The sequence below is a fragment of the Chrysochloris asiatica genome, unplaced genomic scaffold (assembly GCF_000296735.1).
Source record: "Chrysochloris asiatica unplaced genomic scaffold, ChrAsi1.0 scaffold00002, whole genome shotgun sequence".
NCBI lineage: Eukaryota > Metazoa > Chordata > Mammalia > Afrosoricida > Chrysochloridae > Chrysochloris > Chrysochloris asiatica.
In genome coordinates this window covers 32,218,038-32,231,007 of record NW_006408520.1, presented here as the reverse complement: position 1 = coordinate 32,231,007, position 12,970 = coordinate 32,218,038, and the positions used below count along the sequence as shown (strand labels likewise).

General features: G+C 37.1%; 1 protein-coding gene across 1 annotated transcript in view; it reads right to left on the bottom strand.

The window, feature by feature from the left end:
- The window catches only part of COL24A1 (collagen, type XXIV, alpha 1), a 562,513-nt gene that overhangs the window by 7,298 nt on the left and 542,245 nt on the right, over positions 1–12,970 (bottom strand). The window contains exons 54-57 of the mRNA XM_006831073.1: positions 8,464–8,529; positions 7,665–7,833; positions 5,533–5,642; positions 1,781–1,996 (exon numbers count right to left, since the gene is read on the bottom strand). Coding sequence (XP_006831136.1) covers positions 1,781–1,996; positions 5,533–5,642; positions 7,665–7,833; positions 8,464–8,529 — 561 coding nt within the window. The remainder of the gene's footprint in view (positions 1–1,780; positions 1,997–5,532; positions 5,643–7,664; positions 7,834–8,463; positions 8,530–12,970) is intronic.

Genomic DNA, 12,970 nt, shown 5'->3' with positions numbered 1-12,970 from the left:
TGTATTCTTTCGCTATCCCTATCGCCGCTGGATCTCTCCTCCTCGTGAACCAAACACTCATGAACAACACAACTATGTCGAGGTCAGACTCCGGCAATAGTCAATATCATTAATATAATATTCAAGTAAAATTTTGCTAAAGATACTTCAAAAATGACTGCAACAATACATTGATGGGGAACGGCCAGCAGTTCGAGCCAGATTCAGAGGAGGATGTAGAACAGGGATATTACTGCTGATATCAGATGGCTCTTGGCTGAAAGCAGAGTATGCCACAAAGATGTTTACTTGCGTGTGATTGACTACGTACAAGCTTTTGACTGTGTGGATCATGACAAATTATGGATAATACTGAAAAGAATGGGTATTCAAAAAAACTTAATAATGCTCATGAGGAACCTATACATAGACAAAGAAGCAGTCATTTGAACAGAATGATTTAAAGTTAGGAAAGGTGTCAGATTTGTATCCTTTTTATCATACTTATTCAATCTATATGCTAAACAAATAACCTGAGAAGATGGATTATATGAAGAAGAATGTGACATCAGGATTGAAGGAAGATTTATTAACAACTTGCAATATAAAATTATATAACCTTGTTTGCTGAAAGTGAGGAAGTCTTAAATTACTTATGATGAAAATCAAAGCTTTTGGTATGGATTGCACCTAAACGTAAAGAAAACAAAAATCCTCACTACAGGACCAATCCTACTATTAACACTCATAGAAGCAGTACTCAAGAAATCAAATGATGAATTTCATTAGGCAAATGTGCTGCATAAGACCTTTTTAAAGTGTTGAAGAATAAAGATGTCAAAGGTAAGCCTGAATCAAGCCATGGTATTTTCAATAGCTTCATATATATTTGAAATTTAGGCTGTGAGTATGGAAGACCATAGAACAATCAATGCATTTTGAGTTACGGTGTTGGAGGATAATATTAAAAGTACCATCCGTGGACTGCTAGAAGAACAAACAAATCTGTGTTGCAAGAAGTACAACTAGAATGTTCCTTAGAAGCCAGGATGGTGAAACTTTGTTTCTCTTTGGACACATTATCAAGAGGGAACAGCCAGGATGGTGAGACTTTGTCTCTCTTTCGTTGGACACATTATTAAGAGGTATATTCCCTGTAGAAAGACATTATGCTTGGTAAAATGGAGAGTCAGCATAAAAGAAGAAAACCCCAATGAGATGTATTGGCTCAGTGGCAGCAGCGATGGGCTCAAGTGTAACAACTGTTATGAAGCTAGCGCATGACCAGTCAGTGTTTCGTTCTGTTGTGCATAAGTTCTCTATGAGTTGGACTCAACTCATGACACCTAACAACAATAACAATATCCTAGTGTGGCACTGGACTGCTAACCACAAGGTTGGTGCTTCAAACCCACCAGCCGCTTTTTGGAAATGTGTCTTGGAAGAAATATAACCAGAGTCTTCCTTAGATGTGAGGATGGAGAGATCTTGTCTCTCAAACTCTGGACATATTTTCATGAGGGACCAGTCCCTGCAGGAGGATATCATGTTTAGTAAAGTGGAGGGTCAATGAAAAAGAAGAAGTCTCCCAATGAGATGGATTGACACAGTGACAGTAACGATGGGCTCAAATATAACAATTGTGCATAGCATTACTATGAGTTGGAAGTGATTTGATGATTCTTAAACACAACAATATAACTTGTATCTGCAGTTTGCCATTAAAGTCTCACTCTCATTATTCTATTGTATAATCTTATTAATTGTATGTTAGTCATGTTGAACAATTCCATTCTCTTACGTTGCAGTCATCTGAAAGCACTTTAGGTTCAAGTAGAGTGTTTTCTTCAAAAATGTCTCCATTCCATCCCTTGAAACCAATAGGCAGTCCTGAGCCACTTGTCTGTCCAGTTGTCCACACTGGGGCATTTAGACAGTGGATGGTGATGATATGGGTGGCTTCTGAGCTCAGCAAATGAAGGAAGTTCATCTGGACTTTACCAACTCCAAATTCCAACTAATATAGAAACAAGATGAAAGATATAAGATGTGGCATTGAAAAACATTCAGCAATGATTGGCACTGGACTGTGAACCATAGGGTCAGCAGTTCAGACCTACCAGCTGCTCCTTGGAAACCGCATACAGGGTCCTATGAGTCAGAACCGACTTGACAGCATTTAACAACAACAAATAGCAGTGATATAGTGGGTTAAGTGTTGGGCTGCTAACTGAAAGGTCAGCAGTTCCAAAGAATGAGTAGTTCCTTGAAAAACAGATGAAGCAGTCTATATCTGTTAATATTTATAGCCCTGGAAACCTTACAGAGTGGTCCTACTTTATCCTATGGGTAAGTATGGGTTAGAAGTAACTTGAAGGCAGTGGTTATAGTTTAGGGAAATTTGAGACAAGACCTAGAAAGGCAGCCATGGGAAGGTTGTTGTTACTGTGAAGGGCTGTTGAGTCAATTTAGACTTATAGTGACCCTGTATAGGGCTTCAAGGGAGCAACTGGTAGGTTTGAGCTGCCAACCTAGTAGTTAACAGTCCACTAATTATCCTACAATGCCACCCAAGGACTCCAATAAAGAGAGTTACTTTTCTGGAAATTTAAGTGCCACTTAGTAGTGTGCTGGTGAAAGTTTAACCACTGCCTCTGTGGAGGGAAAAACAAACCATCCCGATTTATTACAGTTGCTGTATTCCTTGGTGTAAACAGTTGCATGGTGCCTGGTTTTAGGAAATCTACGTGATTTCACTGGACATGGAGGTGAGAATAGATATTAACAATTGGTTCTCCTGAACCAGTATGGACGAGTTCTAGCATACCACTCAATTACTACATATGATCAAAAAACCACAATGAGTTTCATAATATTACCTAAAATGCAGTGATAATTTACTGCTGATGAATACATCAATATATTTTTCCATAAAATCTGAAATTCTTTCTATGCATTTATTTGAATATTTGTGTGTGTGTGTGTGTTTTCAAAGACAAGTTACAAGTTGTAGTAAAAACTTGTTAAGCAATTTTAATTATGAGAGGCTCTAAGGACAAGCACAAAGTCTTATTCTTTGTATATATCGATTCATCAATAAATGTTCATTCAATGAACTAGTTAGTGCATGAACAAGTATTAACCAACATAGTAACAATATAAAGGCAACATTGGAGCTAGGAGATCTGATTGTATGCTTTCTAGGGTAGGAGAGGAAGGAGCTTTTTCCTGTAACTTTAGATTTATTATTCAAGCAGGGGGATTCATATAAATTCCTCAGTGGAAACCATTTCTATTCACTTAGGAATTCATGTTGTTGTTGTTGTTAAGTACCATCGAGTTGGTTCTGACCCATAGTGACCCTGTACAGGGTTTCCCTAGGAATTCATATGAATCCCTAAATGTGAAATTAGAAGAAGAATATCAGTTATAAGGTAACCAAAAACAGGGGCGGGGGGGAGTAAAACAGCAACAAAATCTACTGCCAAAATACAAAGCTTCAGGAAAAGGATAAAAGCTGGGAAGGATAATCACAAGGAACATTAGAACTGAAGTAATTTAATCCCTTCATTTCACAGATGAGGATCAGACACCTGAAGAATACTTAAACTTTCTGAGCCTTAGTTTCTTTGTTGGAAAACTGGAGACTAAGAATGACTTGGCAGATTGTTATGCAGATTAGAGATGCCAAGTACAATGGTTCACTCTGTTAGTGGTTGTTAAATGCTGTCTAGGAGTTGGTTTTGACTATAGTGACTCTGTGTTTGGGTTTCCAAGGAGTGGCTGGTGGGTTTGAACCACTGACCTTGTAGTTAGGAATCTAGTGCTTATTCTACAGTACCACACCAGTAGAAAAATAGAATCTAGAACCCAGGTTCCTGCCTCCAAAACTGCTTTCTTTCTACTACCTCTGAGAGCCCTCTGACAGAGTTTATGGACAGGAAAAATGGGAGAACTGATTTAGACTTGGAAAGAACTGAAGTATACAGTATAAGCACTGTTTTAGTCACCTTTGTATGCTTGGCCTATCCATTCTATGATAATCTAAATAAAAACTCTGGGCAAACTTCCAGGGGCTGAGAATGATATTGTGACTATTTTATAAATAGGACCATCATAGTACTCTTCTGAGGAGTCCTTTCCTCTCCATTTGGGGATAATAATGGGGAATGGAGTCCTGGTGTGGCACTGTAGGATAAGCACAGGACCACAAGGTCAGTTTGAACCGCAAGGTCGACGGTTCAAACTCACCAGCTGCTCCCTGGAAACCCTATACAGGGTCGTGATGAATTGAAACTGATTTGACAGCACTTAATAACAACAAGGTACTTTAATTACAAAGTGAAAGAAATGCAGTTTTGGTTTCTTTAACATATGTTATAGGTAGAACTAGGTTCTAGGTTTCATAAATACTTTTTATACCAAACTAACTTGCATTCATTCTGAACTTTTGGCTCATGGATTAATACTTGAAAGTTTTTTAAATACTGTTGTTGTTATGTGCCGTGGAGTCGGTTCTGACTCATAGCAACCCTGTACAGGGTTTCTGAGGTTGTAAATCTTTACGGGAGTAGAAAGCCTCATCTTTCTCCCATGGAACAGCTGGTAGTTTCAAACTGCTGACCTTGTGGTTCGCAGCCTGATTCATAACCACTACGCTATCAGAGCTCCTTTTAAATACTATACAGTGTATATTTAAGGAAGATTAGCTTGTGCTCAATTACTGAAAAGAGCAAATTTTGTGGTATTGTCTTCTTTTAATGATGATGGTTTCATCGTCAGTAAAACTTTATGTAACTGCTTACCAATTCAAACAATGACCTTGTACAGGGATTTTGTAATGCATGTATAGGTATAAAAAAAATGTTGCATCTTTTTAAAAGGAATTAAAAAAAAACATAATCAGTAGACAAAAACCAAGCTAGGACAACCATAAAATTTACAATCAAGATGTCAAGGTTTACTGGAATTAGATATGCTTTAAAAATACAAAAAAAAAAAAAAAAATTACTTTCTTATCTTGCTTTCTGTTGGTTAAATTGTGGATTAAATTGTGTTACCCCCCAAATGTGCATTGACATCTTAGCCTCGTACCTGTGAATGTGACCCTGTTTGGAAATTGGGTTTTCTTTTGCTATGTTAGTAAGGTCAGACCACTGTAAACCTAATCACTTCTGAGGTAAAAAACACCAGAATAGACAAAGACGTCAAGGGGTGAGGCATAGACCAAGGAACACCAAGGTTCACCAGAAGTCACCAGAAATTAAGATGCTCACGGAAGTAATCGATGCAGCCAAGACCCTAATTTGAACTTTTGGCCTCCAGAATGATGAGAAAGTAAATCTCTGTTCTTTAATGCAAGTCACTCGTTATATTTCTGTTATGGCAGTACTCGGTAACTATGAAACTTTGGTTTGTAAAATCCACAATTACTTGAGGTGAAAGCATTAAAAAATGTATTGTCCACTGGTACAGTGGAAGTACTGATACATGGGGGGCTTAAAAATGTTCAAAGAAAAATGGAACAAATAATGGTATTCAATTCACACACACCTTTGTCACAGAAACAGGAGATAAACATGTCTGACCACCAGCACTGAAATTGCAAAAAACCTCAATGGCATCAGAAGAACATCCAAGATTTGGGTCAATCCAGTATTTTCCTGTAAATTTGTAGTAAAATACAGTTATTTAAATGAAATGACATGCTAAATATATTTGAATCATCTTTATAAATGATCAAAATGCTTTAAACATACTTTATTACAGTCTTATATGATAAAACATTTTGATTAATTGAATGAATGAAAACTGTCAGTACGACATAAAATTGATATTGAAAATATTATACTTGTCACATACATACCAATTTAAGGGTATTTCTTAATTTTAGTCAAAGATGATAGAAATATTTATTACTGGAAGGTATAGTAGAAAATACATAGTTATGAATTTGAACTTATTTAAAGTAAGTCAGCAACTTAAAATGAATTATCTATAGTTACACAGTTTTTAGAAGAGCTGAAGTTAAGGTAATTTATGTGTATATTTCTGTATATATCATTACAGGGAGTCCTGTTGTGGTGCTGTGGGTTAATGTGCTGGACTGAAAGGTTACTTTGAATGGCAAGGTCAGCAGTTCAAGCTCTCTAGCTGTTCCTCGGAAACCCTATACAGGGTTGCTATGGGTCAGAACTGACTCGATGGCACTTAACAACAACAACATACCATTAAAGAGTTTGAAGTTAATATTTTGTTTAAGAACAGCAATGTCTTCAATCTCTCCAAGGAATAATACAAGTGCAATACTGATAATAAAAATAACAAAAACACTGTTTTTAGAAAGCAAAATATAGAAGTAAATATTTATCATTGTTGTGCTTTCATCTTCAGATTTCCAAGTAGGAATTGGAAGGGGTGGAAAAAAACTGAAGGCCCTATTGCTAGCATAAGCCTGCCAATCTTTCCCTTCCTTGTGTGCCTAGGAGGACAGAGCAAGTTCTAGGCACACAGAGCAGTTCCTTGTGGGCCTAGGAGCACAGAGTAGTTCTACTATGACACACAAGGGGTCACATGAGACAGAACTGACTTGATGCCAACTTGTGGTAGGGTGGTATAGCTATCCTGTCTCCATAATACCAAACCCATTGCCACTGAGTTGATTCTGACTCGCAGTGACCCCATAGGACAGAGTAGAACTGCTCCGTAGGGTTTCTAAGACTGCCAATCTTTCGGAGTAGAGAACCTCATCTTTTCTCCAGGGACTGGCTGTTGGGTTTGAATTGCTAGCCTTAAGATTAGCAGCCCAATGCTTAGCCCACTATTCCACCAGGTAGATATAAGTAAGTTATATAAATGCTGTAACACAGTTTTTGCAAATCAGCATATATGCCATGATGTGGAAATGAGAATTTTTAGCAAAAAACGTAGCTACAAATATTCATGGTACAGCTGACCATAGACCAAATAGAAATTTAAAAACTAAAATTAAATGACATATTATACAACACAGGGTTTCCCATCTCTAACTGATAACTGTTCTGTTCAGTTAGAAGCCTTTCCTTGAGGATTCTACTCTAAATTCACTTTTTGCACTTCTGATGAATGAATCTTGTATCTGTGAAGGGCATGAGAAACTTCCAAGAAAGAGAAACCATTCCATTTTCATGATCACTGATTCTACAATGTAGCATATAAAATACATTCTGTTACAAACAAACAAACAAACAAACAAACAATGTACAAGGTGTGTGGTGGAGGGGGCTCTATGATAGTTTCCTCATGTTGCCAATTTTGGTAGTCCTGGATTAACAAATTCTCACAGGCACTCCTGCTGACTGTCAACCAAAAGGTCAGTCCTGTTTCAATTTTTGACATGAATGTGCTACATTCCAAGCGTAAACTGTAAGCAAATAATATGAAGTAGGGGTGTGGTGGGGAAAGTCCAAGTTCATTAAGAGTGTGCAGTAGACCTTTGTCATGTGAACTCTGTTACAAGGACACTTTGAAATCAGAAATGTGTTTTCCTTAAAAGGATTATTTGGTTCTTGATGACATTTAAGTGGAATCTGCTGTGGTTTTTATCAAAGTGATTAAGATTTGGAATGAATGCACTGTGAATCTCAAACACAGTAAACTGATGAAATGAAATTAGATACCATGATTTGAGGAAACCACGAATTTACCATTTGATACTTTGTGTTCACAGTTAAGCAAATCTTTGCAGGTTTGTGCTGGGTTATCTCGTGTGCCAAGAGGATTCTTGATGCTATGCAGTAAATTGCTCAGGTAGTTCAGGGTTTTGAATATCTCTGCATTGTGGTCAAGTACAGTCACTTCAGTATTCTGGTAGCTCTGCCAAGTCATCATAAGAATCATATTAGCAAAAAAGTATACAGTAGTATTACAAATACGTAGGCAAACAAACAAAAACAAAACACGCTCATGTTAAGTGCAGTGAGTTGGAAGTAGGATGTAAAAAATACTTTATATATACGTAGATACATATGCTTATTAACCTTAAACATAAATAAATGATTACATTCACACTCAAAAGTATAGTTTTCAAACTGACATAAAACTTATGAACTAGTATGCCTACTGAATTATGTTTTGATGAAGTTATGCAGTGAACAATCGGACTTTGAAAAAGAATAATGAGTAGCGGTAATCGATTGAGCCCATTTTAAGGAAGACGGTTAACTTTATTTAACTATTTTTCTTCTATAGTACCAAATTCCTTGAAAATAAATTCTTCAGCAACATAACATTTTTGTCTTAAATATTTTCCTTAGAAAACATCCTATGCATATATTTCTATTTCATTATATTAAAATAGCCTACTCTGACCTGGAAAATGGTTTCATATTTTCAATCTGGTTTAAGTACAGTCTTTGAGATAAAACCACATTTTGGTCTCCACACAAAAGTCCTGTTTAATTTGTGTATGTAGAGTGCCAATGTAAATAAAGCCAGATGTATTACCTCCATCTGTAGGGCAGCATTTGATTCCATCAAGGCTTGAATAGCAGCATTGAGATCCATTTGTTTCTGTGTAAAACAAAACCATTTGAGATCAGCAATAAGATCAACACTGAGCACTCTAAAGTGAAAGCTGTAAATTCTGAAAGTGTTGCTGTTAAAGTATACCAGACCTATTATCTGAAGGGGGTTTGTAACTCCTATGGTTACACAGATCTTGCAAACAGTGCCTGGCTATCTGAAAGGACAATACGTTGCCTTCATTCAAATCTCAAAGGTTTCCTAATTAAAATAGGACCAATGTCTGGTGCCCTCACATGAAAAACTATTTGTCCCTACTGCATGAAAACACACACAAAAGTTACTCAAATGGAAGAAGAATGGAATACGATCCCCTATGGTTAATAAATTGTGAAGTGAAGAATAAATAACTGTAGTAATTTTTAACAGTTACATTCTTGGAAGAAAAACAGAATAAAATACTACTGTCCTGAGGTAGTTACCACATTAGTTTAATCTGATACTTCTGTGGGCTGAAAAACAATTTCTGAAGTCGGAAAATGTACCATTAGTCCCAAAAGAAATAATACATCAAGAACCCAATCTCCTCCTGCATTCAATAAAAAGATATTTTTAGAGACAGACTCAGCATAGCTATTAGAAGTCTTTTCTAAAAAATAAGCTTGGGAACTAAGAAGCATGAGTTGGGAGAAGGTTCTGTGTAAGCAAACCAAGAAATCGAATTCCTTTAAGAATGATTGTGCTGCTAAGTTATCTCTTAACTTGGAGGTCCATCAAATAGAAAATGTTTCCAACAAATCTCTTATAATTTACAGTCGTCAATTAAAAAAAAAATTTTTTTTTAAATGATGGAACAATCAGTAAAATGCACTATTCCTGACACACATCTGGTTTTCATATTGTAATGTTGCTGTTGTGTGTTGTAGAGGTGGTTTTTACTCATGGCTACCCTCTACAGGGTTTTCAAGGAGCAGATGGTAGGTTTGAACCACTGACCTTGTGGTTAATAGTCTAGTGCTTATCCTACAGTGTCATACCAGGATGCCTCATAATGTTACTATTGTTGTTGCTAAGTGTCATCGAGTCAGTTCAGACTCATAGCTACCCTGTGTTGGGTTTCCGAGGAGCAGCTGGTGGGTTTGAATTGTTGACCTTGTGTTTCACAGTCTAGTTGTTATCCTACAGCAGCACACCAGGGGTCCATATTGTAATAGAATCGACTTATTCTGTTTATATATTAGAGTAAGTAAAAATGTGTTACGACTAGAGTTCCTAGTGTGGCACTGTGAGTTAATGGGTCAAATTGTACTGCAAAGTCGGTGGTTCAAGTTCACCAGCTGCTCCTTGGGAACCCTATACAAGTCACTACGGGCTGGAATCGACTTGACAGCACTTAACAATAACAACACTAGGGTTCCAGTTCATACATCACAAGTTTATACAAACAAAGCATGTTTAAGCACATCTCTGTCATCAGTGGTTGACTGCTGACAAGTTTTCTCAGTAACACACACTTGTATTAGTTTCCTTAGGGTATCTTAAAAAAAAAAAGAACCAATTAAGATAGTGACTTCCCAAGTTATATGCTGAGACAGTTAAATTTAGGAAGAGTGGTCAGCTGAGAAAATTATGGAGAATGTTTTGGGGGACTTCCAAGAAATAATCTTGATAGATTTATTTGAAGGACACAGGATGACTATGGGGGCTTATTAGGAAGAAATTTTAAGAAAATGGAAAACTACACTGGTGAGAAAAAGGCCAGTAAAGCAGTGCTGATGAATTTTTTTTCCTATCATAGTGCTCCTACTGATTCTTTGAGGGTTGCAAGGAATGTTCCATGAGAATTTCATAGGGAAACTATACCCCATTTACCCTATAGCCCTGATCTTGGCCCTTCAGAATTCTTTTTTTGTTCCTCCAATTCAAAGAACATTTCAAAGAAACAGACTTTGAGTCTCTTGAGGATGCCAAACTGTCATTTTGATGTGGTGGAAATTCTTTGGAGAAGAGTTGCTGTTGTTGTTGTTAACCACTGACCTTGCAGTTCAAACCTACAATGAGGTCCTGTGCTCACCCTACAGTGTCACCCCAGTACTGGAAACACCACCTTCAGGAGTGTATAGACATGGGTGGAGGATATGCTGAGAAACGCCAGCTTCACATTTTGATATTTTTGTTTAAGAAGATTTCTGTGATTTTATAGCAATACTTTTGGACAAATCCTTGTGCATGTATGTGTATGTAAGTGTGTGTGTGTGTATATACTTCAAAAAAGTTAATGGAAAATGGAATTAAAAGATAAAAATAAAAAATATAAACTTCATTTATGTTCTCTTGAGATTACATAATTCTGATCCTCATGCTTATGTGAATGGGCAGATTACTTGCATAGGCCACACAAACATGTTAACAGTTGTTGTTGTTAGGTGCCATCAAGTCGGTACTGATCCATAGGGACCTTATGCACAGCAGAACGAAACACTGTCCAATCCTGGGCCAAACTCACTACTGTTGCCATGCTTGAATCCATTGATGCTGCCACCTGGCCAATCCATCTCTTTGGGGGTCTTTCTCTTTTTCTCTGACCCTCCACATTACCAAACATGATATCCTTCTCCAGCGACTGGTCCCTCCTGACAATGTCTGAAGTATGAGAGATGAAGTTTGGCCATCTTGGCCTCCAAGGAGCACTCTGGCTGCATTTCTTCCAAAACGGATCTATTGGTTCTTTTGGCAGTCCATGGCACTTCCGATATTCTCCTCCAACACCATAACTCAAAAGCATCAATTCTTCTATGGTCTTCCTTATTCACTGTCTAGCTTTCACATGCATCTGAGGTTATTGAAAATACCATTGCTTGGGTCAGGCGCACCTTAGTCCTCAAGTTGACATCTTTGCTCTTCAACACTTTAAAAGGTCTTGTGCAGCAGATTTTCCTAATGAAATACGTCGTTTGATTTCTTCACTGCTGCTTCCATGTTGATAGTTGATGCAAGAAGAATGAAGTCCTTGACAACTTCAATCTTTTCTCCATTGATAAGAATGCTGCTTACTAGGCTAGTGGTGAGGATTTTTGTTTTCTTTACATTGAGATGTAATCCATACTGAAGGCTGTGCTCTTTGATCTTCATCAGTAATATTAACAGTAGACATGGAAAATTGCATGAAATACTTAATAATGTTGTTATTGCATTAGGTGCTGTCATGTACAATAAAATGAAACACTGTCCATTCCTGCACCATCCTCATAGTTGTTGCTATGCTTGAATCCAACAAGATACTTTATAAGCAGTGATACCAGCCATTAAAGAACTTAGGGTTCTGGGAATTTAACCATGTCGATTTTGTTTTGTATTATTAACTGAAGAGAAGTGGGTGCCATTTAAATATTTTTTAAGATGAGGAAACAAAAAGAATTCAGAAGGATCCAAATCAGGACTGTGAGGTAGATGCTTAATGATTTCCATTAAAATTCTGGCATAATTGTCCTTATTTGATGAGAGGAATGAGCAGGAGCCTTGTCATGGTGGAGCCAAACCTTTGGTTAACGTTCTAAAAACTCTCTCATAATAAAGAGATGTTATTGTTCTTTGATTCTCCAGGAAGTCAACAAGCAAAATGCCTTGAGCATCTCAAAAAGCTGTCGCTATAACCTTGACTGGACCATTTCCACTTCTTGGTAACCATTTTTGGTAGTCATTCCTTTGATTGTGCTTTGTCTTCAGGATCATAAGTGGTAAAAGTTATGTTTCATCTCCTTTTACAATTCTTCAAAGAAATTCTTCAGGATCTCAATCCTACTTTATTTAAAATTTGCATAGAAAGCTCTTCTCTTGTGTTCTGTTAATCTCGGTTCAACAGTTTTGGCATCCATTGAGCAGAAAGTTTGCTCAACTTCTATTTTTCAGTCAGAATTGTGTCAGCTGAACCAGTTGAAATGTGTATGGTGTTGGCAATTGTTTCTACTGTTGATAGTGGGTCCTCTTCAATTAGGGCACAAACAAGATTAATTGATGTGGATTGCCTGCCACTTCAGACTTCATCTTCAATATCATCTCATCTTTTCTAAAAATGAATTATCTATCTGCAAACAGCTAATTTTTAGGGGGGCATTATCCCCATAAACTTTTCATAAAGTATTAATAATTTCACCATTCTTCCTTCCAAGTTTCACCATAAATTTTGTATTAGTTCTTGCTTCATGTTGCACTGATAATGGGCCTATTCAAACTGATGTCTTATTTCTCTAAGTGCTTCAAACTAGAGCCTGTTCAGACATTTATAATAAGTTGTAGTTCTTGTTGTTCAGCTCTATCTAGTCAGTTCTCTGACACATATGGGCCCTGTATAGAAATCAAATTGACTATATCTGTGGAAAGAGATGGTAGATAATCTCTATATCATCAGTAAAAACAAGGCCAGGGACAGACTGTGGAACACACTGTCAATTGCTCATATGAAAATTCAAACTGAAGCTGAAGAACATGA